Raw genomic sequence first — 18,230 nt, 5'->3', positions numbered from 1 at the left:
ATGTTAGCACCAGCCACGAAGCATTTTATTCATTACTGGTATAAGTTTTTGCAAAAGTTTGCAATTCTAGTTTGATAACAAGAGTTGAACATATTTGTGTCAAAGAAGAAGAGGTAAAGGTTATATTTACACATAGAGGAATGGAATGAGTAGGTCTGATTTAAGATGTACAGTGCTCTCTCCTTACACAGCTTCACCTTACCTCATGTTTCAGACTTAACTTTATCTACAGATAAGTTTGTGGAAAACTTAATCAGTAACTTCAGGTCGCTGATGTGCTTCTTATACTCATTCTGTTCAGGGAAGCTCTGAAAAGTTTTGGTTTTATAATTTAAGTGTTATTTTTTATTATTTAATTCTTCCTGGTGTTGTTTTATATACTAAACTTACAAATTAAATTGTAAGCCAGGGTTGTTGGTGCAAACTAAACAACTGATGCAGACTAAAATTTATGTGACCAAGATAAAGTTAGTGAAGCCCCCAAAATTTCCTGATCCAATTCATCACAGCTGCACAAACACTAGAGCTGGTGCAATGGAGAGAAGTGGGAAGTGTGCCAGTTAAAGTGGAAAGGTTGGGAGGACTCAGTCAACAGCATCTGACAGCAAAACAGGAACTCAGGCTACAACAGACAGGTGCTGAGGTTACAAACATCTCTCTAATTTAGGAGAACATCCAACTGGTCAAGTCGATTAATGGCATTTCATTTAAGAAAATTTTCACAAGCAGTGACTCCTCCAGGGAACAAGTTTTAGGGAATTCTGAGTCTCCTAGGAATTCTTACCTGGATGCTGATGAGTTTTTGGTTTTGCCCATTACAATTGCAACTTTGCAATTTGGGTTCCCAGCACCTTAAAAAAAGTGGGAAACACAAAATTGGTTTTTAGTATAAAACCTCAAATCAAACGAAGTTTCTTTACAAGAAAGCCTACTCCCTTCCTTTTGTGATGCAGGAGATGCAATCTACCCCTGTGTTTACATTCTGAGTATCACACTGAAACAAAATACACATTAGTACTTAACATGTAAAAGGGAGCTGACTTGTGGGAAGAGGAACGTGAAAAGCCAAATATCCAAACCCTCTGGCTCCATCACCATCCCCTATTCCTGTGAAAAGGGAACAAGAAGGTACTTGAAATGGAATCTAATTACTTCTGTCTCCATTACAGCTAAGCAAATAAGTGTGATAAAACAGCACATCTATCAAGGTGAGATGCTGCCATTTCGAAAGTAAAACTTAAAGAAACTTTTTCAACCTATAAAGACTGGAGGGTCTATGTGGGAATGAAACACCAACCACATTATAACCAAATTATGCAGATAAGGCTGTCAAAGGGTTACCACAATAATTTTGCTACTACTTCAGCATAACTTCTCTGGAATGTAGGATTTCTTCCCCCTTTATACACAAATTATTTTAGATTGCACTTTGAAGAAAGATCTGAGTGAAAATTATTACCTGAAAATAGCATGCTAGCATTTCAAGACATTGATAACATCATTTGAGATGTTTCTTATATGGACATATTTATTAAGCCTTTGTAGCATAAAGAGAGCACTTTAATGTACTAGTCCTGAAGAAGATTCTACCATTGATTCAAATAACATTTCTATGACCCTTAATCCTCCCTGTCTTTTTCTTTAAAAGTTTCTTAGTACCAAAGCATGCTCATTCCTTTCAAAGCCTCCCACAAACAAGTTAGGGAAAATACCCAATGGGTGTAGCAATCAGTAATTTTTTACTGCTATCTCAGTGCAGATGACAAGCTTTGTAGAGATTCAATTCAAGGCTTGATGTGTAACAGTTTGGTTTTGTTCTGAGGTTAGAAGCAAATACAACTTTATAACTTCTCTGCCAGCTGTTCTCACAAGGTTTGGGAGACTGATCTGGACAATACAACCACCTGGCTTTGAGCTGAGCCACTTCCTCCTACAAACAGCCACTGTGATGGCCAGGAAGTGGGAGAGAGATTTATTTAGTTGTGACGAACACTGCCTGTTTGGAGGGCCAGACTGCCAGCTGTTTGCTTTCTTTCCTCTTTTGCATCATGGTATCCAGCCATTGTTTCCAGAGGGGGCTTACAGAGTGGCCCACGAGCTGCACAATGCTGACAAGCTAAAAATCCCAGTGAAAAGCTTTAGGCAGGGGCATAAAATCAACTTGGAAAAAAACCCCAAACAACAAAAACTGGCTCATTTGGACATTTGGCTCATTTGGGCAACTGCAATAAGCAGGTGATCAACCCCAAATGACCCAACACATGCTTTGTGGGGTATGACCCTGCACAGGGAAATATCACTCCTGCATAAGGGGTATTTTGACTCTTCTGCTTTTCCATGGAAAGTAAAGAATTGCACAAGTGCTATTTTCTAGACCAGACCCATTTTCAAGTGAGGTTTACAATAAAAGATATTTTGACCTCCTGAAATCTTCTGAAAAACTGTTTTGTAAATAATCCTCAAGTCACATCCCTGCTTCAAAACAGAGGGCAAATTTAACCATGTTGTATGAAAAAAACCACCCAAAACTCAGGAGAAGCTTTCATGTTGAACTCAGTGAGGAGTTCACTGAGAGCTGCACATCTGGTTAGATGTTCTAAATCATTTGTACACATTTCTGGAAGGCAAATGATACCTCCAGCTCATATGTGCTTGTTCTTATCTAAGCCCAGCAAAGGACGACAGATTCCTGGCCCTTCCACTCCTTAGAGTCTGAAGTCCTGAAAAACTTAAACAAATTTTATGTCACTTTGACCTATAAAAGACAGGAAACAAGTTCTGGTCTAATGCAAGACTCTGAAAAACTCCAGTGCTTTGGATGGATTGCAAACATCCTGGATGGAATAAACAACTCATTTAAGTGACATTTTCACATCACTTACAGAATTCAAAGATGTTGCTGGAGGATGGAGGGGTAGAGTCAGAGAAGCCAGTTATTTTGGTAGGAGTTAGAAGTAGTTTTGTGAGAAACTCACAATTGAAGAAACACTACACATTTTAGAAGGTAATTTTTAATTATATTTTCATACTGATGAGCTTTCAATAAAGTTTTCAATGTATATGACCACACAACCTGTCCAAAGCTTTTAGACCACAGTGCTCCTAAACCAGCAAACATCTTTGATTTAACTAACTTATACTTTTGAACTCTTCATGATACTCACTTGCATAGGCAAAGATAGTATTTTAAAATGTGCTTAGAGCGTTGATCACAATCTTATTAGAAGCCTAATCTTTGCTATCGGGGTATAACACGCTTAAGTTTACTGATCTTCACACAATCAACTTATACAGGTTCTTTCTGGTGAAGAGACTACTAAATGTGGCAACCTCTGAGGACCATCTGTTCTTGAAGAAGCTGCCACAAAGTCTGCTTTCAGAACAAGCAGCACTTTAAACTCCTGCAATCTATTTATTTTTCAGTCTTCAGTCTAAGATAACTGAAGCCAGATAAACTACTGCCTGAATGCTGAATACCTATGATTTTTGCCACATTGGCTGCTGCACCCCTCAGCCCAGCAGGTTACTTTCTCTGTTAAAGGTCAAGGGTCTGTGGTGTCTTACAGACCTGACAGCTTCCTGGCACTGACAAACACAACGTTCTGGACTCTTCTACAAGAAGAAACTGATCTTAGTAGGGTGGATGGCAGTGTGGTACTGATTGTTGGAATGTGGGAGCCTCCAAATGGAGAAAAGAGACACACACAGGCACACCCCACCAAGAGCCCACTGTAATTTAATCCATAAGCATATTGTATTCCACAGTTTTATCTCATCTTCTCCAGACAACACTGCAGGCAGTTGGTTCATGGAGGACAAAGACTACACTGTAGCTGCAAGCAAAAAGGCAATGCTGGGGCCATGCAGCTGCAACATTTTGCAGTCTTGTCACTGAATGTGGCTGCTGGTCATTCCCAGCTGGAGCTCATGGGCTCTGATAGTGCCAGTGAGACCAGCTGCTCAGCCTTTTTTTTCCTTGCCCTCATGCCACTTTTACACAGCCACAAGGTTTTTTTACTTAGTAGGATCTGTTTCTTATTCATTCTTACTTACTAAATAATTTTTGTTACTTTTGACCCTACTGAAATACATACATAGCAATATTATTTCTTTACCCTGACTGGAAGGATCAGTCCTTTCCCTGCACCTCTGGAAAGTTACGAGGAGCTGAGTAACTGCAATAAGCAAGGAAGGATTTGCATGAACAGCCTGCCCACAGAACCCCTTGGGCACTTCTGTGAGCAACACACAATTCCCTGGGAGAATTCCCAGCTCTAGTCTGATTATTCCATCTGGTTGTAGACCCCATTGAGACAAAGCCTATTCAGAACTGAAAGTTTCACTTGTTTTAAAGTGATGTGGCTGAGGCCTCAAATCCATGACATGACCTGTGAGGAGATGGCTGGGAAGGAGCCCGAGCATCTTATCTGCCACTGAGAGGAGCACCACTGAAGTACTGTGATAACTGAAGATGAAAGCAATACAGAAATATGCACAAATATTGTGGCACTCTTCCTCTAGACTGCAATTCCTCTCCCAGCCCATTTTATTTTGTCATTCTGAAACAGAATATAGCATGTAGAAATCATCTTCCCATTACATTCTTAGCTGCCCATTTTTAAGAATCTTTCCTTCCACATACTTCAAAATAATTGATGCACAGATAGAAGGTAAATCCAGTTGTGGCAGGTGCACCAGAATGCCAAAAAACCCCAAAATCTGACCTCTGGTCTGCTCCATCTCTCTGTTGTTGGGCTTCAATATTGCATTTACTGAAGCTCATTAGATTGCTATCTAATCCATGATAGTTCAAACGGGTCACGAATTTGATTTTGAGATTGACTGGCAACATTCAAGCTCCTGAGAACTCTCCCCTAGGACGCAGGACTATCTGCTTGTACTCTGGTTGACAATTTGCCACTTGCATTCACATATTTTCTTTACCATCTTTCTGGTTTCACACACTGAAAGAACCCCTTTCCCCACCTCACAAAAAGTAACTCACCTTTCTATTGTATCCCCTGAAAGAGTTATATAAGGAGAGGATGTAAGTATCCCTTAAAACCTTATACAGTCAGCCATCAAAAACACAGTAGTGCCCTCAGGAAAAAATAGAGTGACTCCCTGTGGTATCTGGAGCAGTAAATCAGCCCCAGATGGACCTTCTTTCTATTCTTTTCACCTTTATAATGTGTTGTTTGATAAAAGCCTCTTGGTGATGTATAAAACATTTGGACTTCCAGGAATAAAACCACAAACAACAAAGAGAAGCAGTAAGTGTCCTGACCTTACAAAGAACAGTCACAGTCTGGTGGGAACAGGGAGGAATGTAGGAAATGTACACATTGAACACAAGAGGAGTCTCCAGGAAAGCACAATTTTTAAAAGGTTTTTTTTAAACTGTCAAGTCAAAATGAAAGTGCAACAGACTTCCACATGAGGGTGTGGTGTTTGAAGACAAAATGCAATGTGTCAGAGCAATTCAGATCACTTCACCGAGGCACATTTCAATTGCAGTACCTGCTACTCGTCTGCTGACAAAAGAAGGTTAGTTTTGTTTTAATCCTTACTGCTGTGTATGTATATTGTATGATATCTTCTTTGCATACCTTTAGTTAAATATGATTTACAGAGATTCACTAAGGCACATCTCCTTTCCAGTATCAAAATTAGATTTGTTCAGTAGCAGGACCGAATACTGCTTAATTTATCAGGGGAAAAAATTTGTCTGTCTAAACTAGGCATATTAATTTAATTCAACATAATTCAGACAATTCCACATCAAGTTAAAGCACACTGAATTTCTATCTGACTGGAAAGCTGAAATAATTCTGCAAGAAAACATGCAGTTGCAGCTTTAATATATGTATTAGTATACCTCCTAGAAAACACTGTTTGAAAAACCAGCAGCTTCTGAGCTGTTTGGGTACTTGTGGGCAGTTTGTTTATGATAAAATTCTTTTCTGTCATAACATCCTGAGAAACTCCAGCTGGAAGATGCAGTGTACCCACAGCAATCTGCTTCTGTAAGAAATGCCACATGGGCACGGCTCGCTGTGTGGGATGGAGACTAAACTAAGCTTTTCCACCACTCTTCAGTGCCCGACTCCCACGGGACTGCTTGGCTGTTTGCAATGGGCACATGCACGTGTGCCTGAGAAACAGCATTACCAGGAAAGACAAACGTGAACAGCCATGGGAGCCAAAACATAACTGTGCTTTTAAGGGAGAAATGTCAACTGTTGCATTTTAGATAACTTTGTTTCTGTCACAAACTCAGGGCAAGCAAACGCTTATCAGGCAGCGGAGCACAGAGTCACAGCCAAACTGGTTTGTCATACACAGACCTTTAAAGTTTGCCCTGAAACGTTTACTGGTTTGCTTTAAAATAAATTTGCCAGTGATCCAATTTGATTAAATGCTCCTTGATGGGTTCTGTATTATGTGTTTTAAGACCACCACCAAATCCTCTCAATTAACTTCTAATTTTCCTCTCCTCTCAGCTAAGTGGATTAAACTCTTCTTGCTGCAGCTTCTTTTCTACTAAAAAAATTAATAAAAAAAGGCTCTTTTGCTGCTGACAACTAAATCTCTCTTCAAAGTACTATAAAGCTGCAAAAGATTACTGCTGCTGGAGAATCTTACTAACACAGCTTGTTAGGCATAGAACAGACATCCCTTTGCCAAAGTATTAAGTAGAGTGACTGTACTTTTCCATTCTGCACATCTCATTAAGGCAACAATAAAGAACAAATTGCAAGACTTAAAATAGGACTAATCGTTCTTTTTAAAGTTTGATGGGGAGAGTTTTGAAATGTTAACAGAATAGTACAACAAAGTCATTAAAGATAGAGCTAAACCAGATAGTTAATTTCAAACTAATACACTTTAAAAAAAAATTGGCTAGGAGAATCATTAAAAAAAAATCAAAAATAAAAAATATTAATTTCTTTCTATTTAATTGGCTTTCATCCCTTATTATGAGATCAATCAGTAACTTCTCTTTCCTAGTAGATAGATATATTCAAAAAACTTTAAGAGACACTTGGCAGCCCTACATTTAAACAACTGTCTAAGAAACAGAAATGGTATTTGCATTTTTCTTTCCAGCTTGAAAAAGCCAAATTGTAGCTCTGGGGCAGAATATCAGATAACAATCTTCTTTCAGCAACATTGACCTCAAATTCTGAACACTGCATATGATGACAAAAAGGGGATTTATTTTTTATTCTCAGCTGATTTTTGCTACTGCTGCTAAGAAATCTTAGTACCATTTATTTTGAGAAAACACGGTACTGCAGGACTGTATTTTACAACAGACAGAATTTCAGCACATTAGTCAATGAACACGGTTACAGGAAAAGAAGAAAATAATGCAGGACATGAACTTGCTTAAGACACAACCTGGAGATATGAATTATTAAACTTTAACCCTAAGATGGCAGTGAGAAGCCAGCCAGTACTCACTTACAGAGTAAATCTGTCATAAGATCGTACTTGAAAAACCAGCAGAGTTTCTGAGCTGTTTGGGTATTTGTGGGCAGTTTACATGTGATAAAATTCCTTCCTGTCATAACATCCTGAGAAACTCCAGCTGGAAGATGCAGTGTACCCACAGCAATCTGCTTCTGTAAGAAATGCCACATGGGCATGGCTCACTTTGTCGGATGGAGAGTAAATTAAGTTTGTTCTGCTGTTGTTCAGCAAGTGACTCCCCTGTTGTACTTTTTGTAATGGGCATGTACAGTGTGCCTGAGAAACAAACAAAAACACTCTCCTTGTACTATACTCATATCCAAAATTTGTCAGAATTTATGACAGCAGGCACTGAACATTTTTAACAGCAGGCAACTGCTTGCCTCAGCTGTAATCTGCTCATATTCCTTATACACGTGATTGTAACAGCATTTACAGCCTTCAGCTGTATTCCTTTGCATTGCCGAGGCTGGAGAGAGGAGGGTTCAATTCCAGCCCTAAAAAGGTACAGACACAGTTATGTGCAATGGAATATTGTCAAGCATAACACAGTTGGAGCAGTTAAAGCAATGATGGCTCTTTGACTCAAATGTGGAAATCAGTGAGAGGCACTCCAAGCATTTTATAATCTCAAATGCTAAGGGTAAGGAAACCCTTAATGGTTTAAACTGAAACCATTTTGCATGTATTGCCCACACAGATGATGTCAGTTACCCTACCTCACATGAGAACTTGAGATGGTCTGCTCTGCCCCTGTTACTGTCTAGCTTCACTTTGATTATTCACAAATGTATTCTGAATATCCAACTTCTTTAAATTTGAGATGTGTAAGCAGCCCTGAAGAAGGGTTTTAGGTTTCAACAGAAATTTTAGAACTTAAGCCCAATATCATTTATTTGACGTTTCCTTCTTTCCACATTTTTGTGTCTTGTAGTTTTGCCAAGGTCTGAGATATGAATAACTCAACAGATTACTGGATTGAGGATGAGGAGAATGATCTCAACCCTCTTATAGATTACAATACCTATGAGCTTCTCTGCGAAAAAAATGATGTGAGAAATTTCAGAAAATTATTCCTCCCAGTTTTCTACACACTGGCTTTCACAGTTGGAGTGGCTGGAAACTCATTAGTGGTTGCAATTTATGCCTACTGCAAGAAACCCAAGACCAAGACGGATGTGTACATCATGCACCTCGCCATCGCTGATCTGCTCCTGCTCTTCACCCTCCCTTTTTGGGCTGCAAATGCAGTGCAGGGATGGGAACTTGGAAACCCGATGTGCAAGCTCACTTCTTCTCTGTACACCATGAATTTCAGCTCCAGTATGCTGTTCCTGGCCTGTATCAGTGTGGATAGATACAGGGCCACTTCTGAATCCCAGGGCCGTGGAAGAGTTGGCAAACACTGCGGTGTTACCTGCATCTGTGTCTGGCTGGCTGCCATCTTCCTCAGTATCCCTGAGCTGATATTTAACCAAGTCAAGAAACACAATGAGAGGAATGAATGCCTTCCCGTATTTCCAATGAACATGGAAACACTCTTAAAATCAACCATTCAAATCCTGGAAATTATCCTGGAATTTCTGCTTCCTTTCCTAGTAATGCTGATCTGCTATTCCGCTACTGCTCGGGCGATCTTCAGGTCTGCAAATGTGAAGAAGTCCAGGCCTTTCATGGTTCTGCTGGCAGTAGTGGCTACTTTCATTGTCACCCAGCTACCCTACAACGTCGTGAAGCTGTGGCGAGCCATTGACAGCATCTACATGTTGGTTACGGACTGTGGCACCAGTAAAACCATGGACGTGGCGCTCCAGGTCACCAAGAGCATCGCTTTGTTCCACACCTGCCTCAACCCCCTCCTCTACGCCTTTCTGGGCGCCTCTTTCAAAATGCACGTCATGAAAATTGCAAAAAATTATGGGTACTGGAGAAGACAACAGCAGGATGGAAGACCTGAAGAAATTTCTATGAATCATGAAGAACCTACTGAAGAAACAATCAGTTTCACTATATAGGCCATCCCTTGCTTCCATCATCTTACAGAACCAAGGGAATTGTTTACTAATTCCAGGGGGTATTGTTTCTGCAGCTGTTTCTCTGCAAGTCAACTTTCAGATTAATTTCTGAACCTGCCAAGACACTACAGAGCACTTCAAAATAGAATGTGTTTATCGGAATCAAGCAAGAACTGAATACTGAAACTAGAAACAAGCCAAGATATTTACTAAACAACATCAAGCAACTCAAACCAAAAAACCCACCACAACAAAACCTAAAAGCACCCCCAAGATTTAAAATTCAAAGTGTCACAGTACTAGACAATTAAGAAACTGCGTAATGAACAACCTGTACATATCTAAGTATGTAATTAAAACAGAGAAAAAAAAAACAAACCATCAGCAATCAAACAACAGGAACCTTTGTACCAGAAGTTAATAATCGTGTGTTTCTCCAACTATTTTGTAAAACTTTAGAACATTTGCCTAATAGTTCAGTTCCATTTCTCAACTCAACTATCATTCAACAGATATCCTTGCAGATTGAAATGAAGTATAAGCTTATGGCTGAGAACTGAGAGGAAGAAAGAGGTGGGAAAAGCCATTTTCTATGTGTTTCTACAAATGTATAGCAGCAACAACATCCTTCACAAAAACACCCCAGCAATTCCTTTTCTATAACTACAGAAAAAAATGACCTTTCATCTCTTCTCTCCTGCTCACCCTAAACTTCAATAAGACCAGTACTCTAAGGGTGGCCCAGTCTAGATTTTTGTAAATGTAATAAAAAGTTCAGGTAATCTTCAGATACAAGGCCTGGATTTTCTATTCAGAATTTTTAAAATTAATCAAGCACTGCAAAAACTGTATTTGCTAAAATATATACAGAGATACAATAAAATCAAAGAATGGGAGAAGTGTACCGGCTTTTGTTTTTCCTTATCTTTATTTTTGTTTTGCTTTAGTAAGTGCTGACATTTCTCATTGTAGACCAACCAGTAAATGGGAGAGGCCTTGCTTGACAAAAGAGAGAGGTTCCCATTCCATATGGAGCTCATGGATTTACAGTTTTTACACAGAGAGGTACCAAAGCCGTCCCCTGCCACAGTGTTGGCAGGGATTCCAGGAAAACAGCACTTTTCCATGAGACACTGGAAGCATTTCAAACGTACTGACATACTAGCTTAACCTTCAAAATGAAGAAGTGGTGTTACAGCACTTATTGTCCTTGTCTTCAAACATCCTGGGGGCTCTGATAAAATGTCTCATCTATAGATTATGAAAGCCAACAAGAATTTCTCATTTTTAGATACTGTTCCTAGTTACACAATTATGGACTGGAACAAAAAGTTCTAAAATGGTAAGACAAGAAACAACAGTAGCATAAACAAACATGAGCCTCTTCTCCCTGTTTGGATGACAAAAGCTTACAGAATGTCTGCCCAGTGTTTTGAGAAATACTAGGGCATGAACAGATAAGTCAGAAGTGCTTGACTGGTTTTCTACACAAACACCATAAATCTGACATATTTAAGCCACACTGGATTTACTGTACACGTGCAGAGCACAGTAAGAAATCCCACTTCTTCCATGAAGTAACTGACTCCTTGCATGTGTGATTTACGATTTGTCTTCACAAATACAGAGTGACATTCTGATCAGGCTGTCAGGCTTCTGGAATTCCCACACATCCAAGGTTTTAATGTCCCAAAAGTTAAAAATCCCAACCAAAACAAACAAACAAAAAAACACCTTCCTAGCCAGGCAGAAAGAGAGACTAACACAGAGCCAAATAAACATGTTTCTCAAACTTCTTGGAATTGCAGTGCCTTTTGTGCATCTGTCTCTATGCAAATCTGATTGCCCTAACTGTATCAGAAATAAGACAAACCAAATCATGCTGTCTCATGTCTACTCTCCTTTTTATAATTAACATAACTAAGTTTATTATTTATTATTTATTATTATATTATTTTGTGTGTGTGACCCTCTAAAACCTTCTCATTACTTCCTCAGGGACTGCAATGCATAGCTGGGAGACACTGACCCAGAGCAAGCACAAGTAGTTAAGCAACACTCTTGGGTCAGGAGACAAGATTCCATGCCTTTTTTTACTGCCAGTTTTACAGGAGCAGAACAGAGAGAGAGATCTATCTTCTGGTGACTCCAGGTATTGCACAAGCATGTATCAGCAGGCAGCTGTCACAATCATGCATGTAAATGAAACTTTGAAGTTTAACAACTCAGTTTACTTACTTGGATTCCAAACTCTCAGGGAATGATGACTTTCAAGTTTCTGTCACACATTTTGGCAAAAAAAGTAGTACTACTACAATATTAGGGACAGTTGCCACTTACAGTACAATGCACTGATTTTACTGGGAATTATATCATAAAAAACATCTCCTGTAGTAGTCTAACAGCATCACAGGCTACTTTAAAAGCAGCCACATTTTACTGTAGGTAGAAGGTACTCTCAAACCTCTCACACAAGCTGCCAAAGACAGCTTCATGAAAACTAAGCTATAAATGTGTAAGTTAACTGACAGAAAGAGGAAATGTTTAAAGAAAATAACAGCATTCTCTCTGTGAACAAAATTCAGAGGTTCCAAAAAGGGCCCAAATCCCCAAATTGGATTTGAATCTTGGACTTTGGTTCATAGAACCAAAAGCTGAATTCAGCTCCTTGTGCTGTTTTACGTTCTATTGTTTTTACTCAAGAGAAGACAGAAATTCCACTTCATCTCAGAAATGGAGCACAAATACCTTTGTTCTAATAATTCTTGGAAAAATTCTATCCCCAGCCACTCTTACTTAGGCTTCCACACTTACCACTGCTCCACCACTTCTTGCCATTGATCACGTAGCTATTCCCATCTCGCTCAATGGTGCATTGCATATTGGTGGCATCACTTGAAGCCACATCAGGTTCTGTGTTAAAGGAAAAAAAAAACCACCAGATGAATTATAAAAGTAATACAAGCTCCACAAATACAGGGCTCTAGATATACTCTTAAAAGTACACAGTTTTGCTACCAGTAGAAAAACTCTTTGAAGAACCTTGCTGCTGGTGGTCAAAAGACTTCCTGTTTTCCAACAATCTGTTATTCATAGCCAGTTTAAATGTACTTATTCTTGGGCTTGGACCATCCTTTGCAATCAGCCTTCTTCCTTTCCTTGTGTTTCTAAATCCTTTATCCTTCCATTGTACTTACAGGTAACAGTTATATTTCTCCTCAGCCTGTTTTCTCCTCCTGGGTTCTTCTCAAGCCAAAAGAGATTGAAAATAATTTTGTGGTTGTATATAAAATAGACTACATGAAGTTGTCAGCAAAATGTCATCAGTGATTTTTTGGAACAGGAAAGATCCTCTCTCCTTTCACCATTACCTCTTTTTATAGGCCATCTAACTTTAAAACAAAAGTAACTATTTCCTCTTGGGAAACACAGTGAAACAGAATTTGCAAAGTGTCTGCAAGGCTGAGTTCTCTGGACTCCATCTGACACAGGAGATGAAGATTTTGACATCATGTGTTCCAAAAGCTAACTTCATAGAGCAAGAGCCAGACTTTCCAGAGATGCTGAATGCCATCAGCTTTTTCAGGAGCTTTCAGGTTATACCTTAAAAAAACCTATGACACTGCACAACCACATACTTTAATCACAATAATCATAATTGGACCCAATTATGCATGTCTAGAGAACTCCACAGAACACTAAAAGGAAGGGTAAGCTCTATTGTAAACCTGTTTGGTACCATAAATTGTATTTTACTAGTAAAAATTAGATTTAAAACATATAGAAAGCCAATACTAATTATTGTAACCATGAAAGTTGATAACTATCAGGAAAGGCAGTAAGGCTGCTCCAGATTGTATTCACACCTCATAGATTATTTTATATTCAAAGACATTCACTGATACTGAATTAGTACAGAAATGTCCACTGTAACACACAACTTGCAGTCTTCTACTTTTCCATTCATACACCATGTGACGTTTCAACTAATTGGCTCTAACTTTCTTCTGGAGAAAAATTTACCTGTCATGCAGAAGCAGGAACTAATTTTCCCTTCTAGAAGAGGCTCCAGCCACTCTTTCTTTTGCTCTTCTGTGCCATACATGTGGAGGACCTCCATGTTTCCTGTGTCTGTAAGAAATCAGCAGTCATGCTTACTGCTCAAGAAACACAGCCTGTAAGAAGTAAGATGCTCAACTTTTTAATGAACCCAGTGCTGTAGTTCTGGGACAGGGTTGCTAACCTGGTGCGTGACAGTTGAAAACCTCAGGTGCAAAAAGGCATCTCCCTGTCTCCTCAGCTATTAGGGCATAGTCAAGCTGGCTGAGACCACTGACATCTGGGAGGAAAAGGTTCCACAGACCTTCTGCTTTGGCCAATTCCTATCACAAGAATCAACAGAAAAAATATCAGCAATAAGTCTTAAAAAAAAAAAAATTAAATTCTGGCTTGCAACACATTTTCTTCACTCCTGCCTACCCTGCTGTCCAATATATCTGATGCCTTTTTCAATAGCTATTCTGAAACTGTAGGTTCAGTCTTTGACTTAAAGTTAAGATATACCCCTCTCAGACCTGATTTTGTTTTTCTTCTTTGTTTTTTCACTTTTTCCATACTCCCCTCTTTCTTTCTTTTCACTGTTCCTCACATTGTTTCTTTCCATGTAACTTCTCCAGCAGCATACACAAATCACTCTTGTGCTCTATGTCTGCGATCTTTTACTGCTAGAGTGCTAAAAATATTTGTTATTCCATACCTTCAGTCTCTCCAGCAGTGCTGGCTTCTTCCATTTGTCTTCAGTATTTCTATGTTCAGTATAATATTTTATTATTTCCTTAGAGAAACAATAAAAATATGTTGTTTAAATTAAGAACACATGTAACATAGAAATAATAATTCATCTCTCCCAGATCTATGACCCAAGGAACCAAGTAAAAAATATTCAACACAGGTTTACATTATATAATTGGTTGCATTTTAAAATTAAATATATAATTGAAAGTTCAACACTAACCAATTCATTTTGCATGAAATGCATTTTGCATTTTTAAATATCAGATGACCCCAATCAGTACCTTAACTACTATTTGGGATGGTTTAAAATATGTGATGATGGCACTAGGAGGTCAGATTTTTCTAGAGATAAAAGTACTTGTTACCAACAATACACACAGGAGGCACGAACCCCAAAGTAAAACAACAAATAAAAGCCTGATGTACTGACACTTAAGATTCAGATAGATAACCCAGCTAATATTTTGTTAATTGTGAGGAAAAAAACCAACAACAATAACAGCAAAAAACCCCACAAAAATACATTTTCTCTTCCTGTCAAAAAAATTCCTTAACAGATAATGTAAGCAGCCATTCCAAGCACCAGTCATAGTTTTAAGTGAACCTCTACATTCAGTAATCTTGGTATCTTCACAAGCATGTTTTAGTGAGGCACAGAACTTCAAACCTGGCTCAGACCTAGTTATAAAATGAATAGAAGTAGTGCCCAATTCTGAAAATGACACAATAAAGACAAATGGCCAATTAGAATTTATGAGTCCTGATTCACAATCCCTGTTACCAGAAATAACTTCCAAGCACAACTTGACTAATCTGAAAAACTTGTATGGTTATTTGTGGTTTGTTTGGTTTTTAAAACAAATACTTTAATTATTGCAAGGCTTTCTTGGACAATCCAAAACTACAATCCTAACTTAATCACAGACATACTTTTTAAAAAACTCTGCATGTCAAGAGCTACTGCCCTCGACCTTGTGATAGGCAGATGTATTCATAAATCTTTTAGATTAAGATGTTTTCTGCATTTCTGCCTGACTTGGGAAAAAACTCAACAACTCAGAAAGCCAAAACAACAAATTCTGCAACAAAAGCCTTCCATGAGGCTAAAAGCTGAACCAACCTTCTAAGTGGAAATTCCTAACCTTCCTAGGATAAGATGTAAACTACTTCATCTATTTTTCCCTTCCACTAACTATGGACTTTGTGTATATTTCATTATCTGATTTCAAACCTTCATTGGTATTAGATATATTCAGGAATGAGGCTACTGTGATACATTATGAAATCCCATTTTTTATCACAGCCTAAAAAGCAAGAAACAGAGCTTCATATGGTTAAAATCAGGATTTTCTATTTTCAAATAGGTGTCTTTGGGCTCAGTGTCTAAGAGTTCTAGGTTGTTATTAGTCTAACAAGTATTTTGGCAACCTCCTTTAAAAAGTAACTTCTTCTAAAAAGAGAAGATTTTACACTTCAAAAGTTAAAAAATAACTCTTTCATTAACAAAGCATACAACATTTTAACCCTGAAAAAAATAATGCTGTCTATTACAATTTATGGTAATATTTTGTAATGCTATAATCATGACTGTATGAAAATAAGGCTGTTTGTAAAAAAACCCCCAGAAGACATGACTTCTATATGTTTTTTTTACATTTTTATAAAGTCTAGTCAGAAAATGCTCCTTTATAAGCAGGTTAATAAAAACTTTTTACCTTCTCAGCTGGATAAATGTGCTGTTTCATGAACTGCTTAACCTTCAGCAAAATTTCTTGGCCTTTCCTACTTTGATGGAAGAGCTCTCCAGAAATGCTGTGCTGTGTGCTGCTGAAGGACGACCTAGGGAAGAACATTCAATGCAGTAACAAGACCAGATTTTCCCTCATAGTAACATAAGCTGCCTTAGACAAGCATTTAAATGAAGATGTAGGAAAAGCTTTGCCTTGCCTTTGACCAGTTTAGACCACTCTTACTTTTTTGAGAGCTCTAATCCTCTTTCTGCCAAAGGCTCCACAATATTTGCAAATTCATGACTATTCTCTGCAGAAGCGTTTCCAATGAGATACCTGGCATATACACCCTAAAACCAAAAGAAAGCCATATATGGTATAATTATGCACTTAAAATTGTCTCTTTAACACACAGGTGATTTCTTCAAATATGAAAGTAACACTGAAATGTACATAGTCTTAAAAGGAGAAAACTCACTGGGATATGCTAATACTGGTTTTGGTGCATTTATGATATAATGAAGATGCTTGCTGCACAAGAGTTAACACCATATCCCAGCTAAAACAAATGAAAGGCAAATCACAAAAAGCAGTAGTGGAAAGGTAAAAAAGAAATGTCTGCATGTGATACGGCAAACGAGCCCAGCCTGTCCCTTAAGCCAACTGACAACAGCATAGACATACAACTATCACCCATGACTAAATGAACTACCAACAAATACACAAAGAAATTTAACACTTCAGCAAATATGAGGGTATTACCTGGGCTATTGCTGCCATTTTAAAATGGGACAAAGCAAGAAAAAAGTTAAAGTTGGGTAAAGTAGTGGAAATACGCCGGCAGCGGCAGTAAATGGAAACCAGTTCTTCAAAGGAAGGAGTTTCTACAAAAAAATATAATAGATTTGTTTAGAATACTCAACATTTTCTATGATTTTTTTTTCCACCTTATTCTTCAAACATTTGAACAATTTTTAACTGTATGAGGTATTTCTTTTACATAGTAAACACCACAATTTATCATTTCTTATGACATAACTCTGATATGGAGAGACCAAAGGAAGTAGGAGTTGCCAGAATTTTAGATAATCATAACATTTCCTGCTGCCCTTTGTCTCCACTCAAGTCAGGCAAATAATTTCACCAGTGGGAGAAAAGACTTTTTTTAAAAAAATAATAAATTAATAAATTTACATTTAAATTTATTTTTTCTTCCCATTTTCTCTTAGAAAGATTCAAAATAAGGTTTTACAGAAGTAGCATGTTGTAGCTAAGACAGAGCTTGAAAGAACAAAACTATCTAAAGCCTCATTATCAGCATGCTTGCTACAATGAAAAAATTATGGAAAAGTTCTTTACAAACACAAAATTATATGTTTGTGAATTTACCATTTAATTCCTATAACATTTCAAATAGAAAACAAGCCTAGGATTTGTTTCAAAAAGATTATAGTTTCATACCTATGGTGTCTTTGAATCCCAAGATAGAGCCTTGACCCAAGTCCTTAATAGATGTAGGCCAAAAGTAGAATTGAGTGGTATATGCTAAATCTGCTAAAGGATGACCAGTAGTTGAAAGTTCCCAGTCCAGCACTGCCAAAACACGAGCCTTATATAAAAATAAAAACCTCAAGTGAGTGCTAGAAGACATGTTCCCTCCATCCACAAATGCACAACACACTCAATATTCAAGGGTTTTATTTGGTTATTATATGCTTAAAATATAAACACACACTAGCTGTCTACAGCAAAAAGAGTTCCTTCTGGCACTATCTAAAGATCTGCAGAAAATTAACATTCATATAAAGACAGAAAAATAGGCATTCTTCCAAAGAAAATCTGATTTAAATCTACATTTTCGAGTAGTGTTCCTCCTGTCAGAAACTTCCAAATTTCTCTAGTATAAAAGATGATTGAATTAAAATATCCTAAGGAACAGTAGTATTGAGAGTTGCACAGTCCTTTAGCACAGAAATTCACAGACAGATCATGCATCAGAAAACCTAATTTATCACAACACTGTCCCTAGATTAACATTTATTTGGGGAATTGAATTTCTTAAATAGGAACTCAATCACTGCTCAGAGTGAGCCTCTGATGCAAGCATCCCTGCAAAGGTGTCTTCAACTGGGTGGTCTGAGACTCCCCACAGTGTCATTCTGATGATTCTTATAATCCAGCCATCCTGGCAACCTGAATGACCCCTCCAGCCTAC

General features: G+C 38.0%; 2 protein-coding genes across 6 annotated transcripts in view; one reads left to right on the top strand and one right to left on the bottom strand.

Moving 5' to 3' along the window:
• ACAD11 (acyl-CoA dehydrogenase family member 11) overlaps positions 1-18,230 on the bottom strand; it is a 29,122-nt gene that overhangs the window by 5,029 nt on the left and 5,863 nt on the right. For all 5 annotated transcript variants that reach the window (XR_015275863.1, XR_015275865.1, XR_015275864.1 and 2 more), the window contains exons 6-14: positions 17,477-17,624; positions 16,778-16,899; positions 16,259-16,365; positions 16,001-16,124; positions 14,248-14,325; positions 13,735-13,873; positions 13,515-13,622; positions 12,306-12,404; positions 785-851 (exon numbers count right to left, since the gene is read on the bottom strand). Coding sequence is in view for 1 of the 5 variants with exons in the window: in XM_023919335.2 (XP_023775103.2) it covers positions 785-851; positions 12,306-12,404; positions 13,515-13,622; positions 13,735-13,873; positions 14,248-14,325; positions 16,001-16,124; positions 16,259-16,365; positions 16,778-16,899; positions 17,477-17,624 (992 nt within the window). In the remaining 4 variants the exon portion in view is untranslated. The remainder of the gene's footprint in view (positions 1-784; positions 852-12,305; positions 12,405-13,514; positions 13,623-13,734; positions 13,874-14,247; positions 14,326-16,000; positions 16,125-16,258; positions 16,366-16,777; positions 16,900-17,476; positions 17,625-18,230) is intronic.
• Positions 5,255-10,395, top strand: ACKR4 (atypical chemokine receptor 4). Its single transcript, XM_086849405.1, has 2 exons — positions 5,255-5,547; positions 8,411-10,395. Exon 2 carries the CDS (start codon positions 8,430-8,432, stop codon positions 9,489-9,491), a length of 1,062 nt encoding a protein of 353 aa, XP_086705531.1. The 5' UTR covers positions 5,255-5,547; positions 8,411-8,429; the 3' UTR covers positions 9,492-10,395.

This window comes from Cyanistes caeruleus, chromosome 1 (assembly GCF_971803275.1).
Source record: "Cyanistes caeruleus chromosome 1, bCyaCae1.hap1.1, whole genome shotgun sequence".
Lineage (NCBI taxonomy): Eukaryota > Metazoa > Chordata > Aves > Passeriformes > Paridae > Cyanistes > Cyanistes caeruleus.
This window is presented reverse-complemented; position numbering and strand designations above follow the sequence as displayed.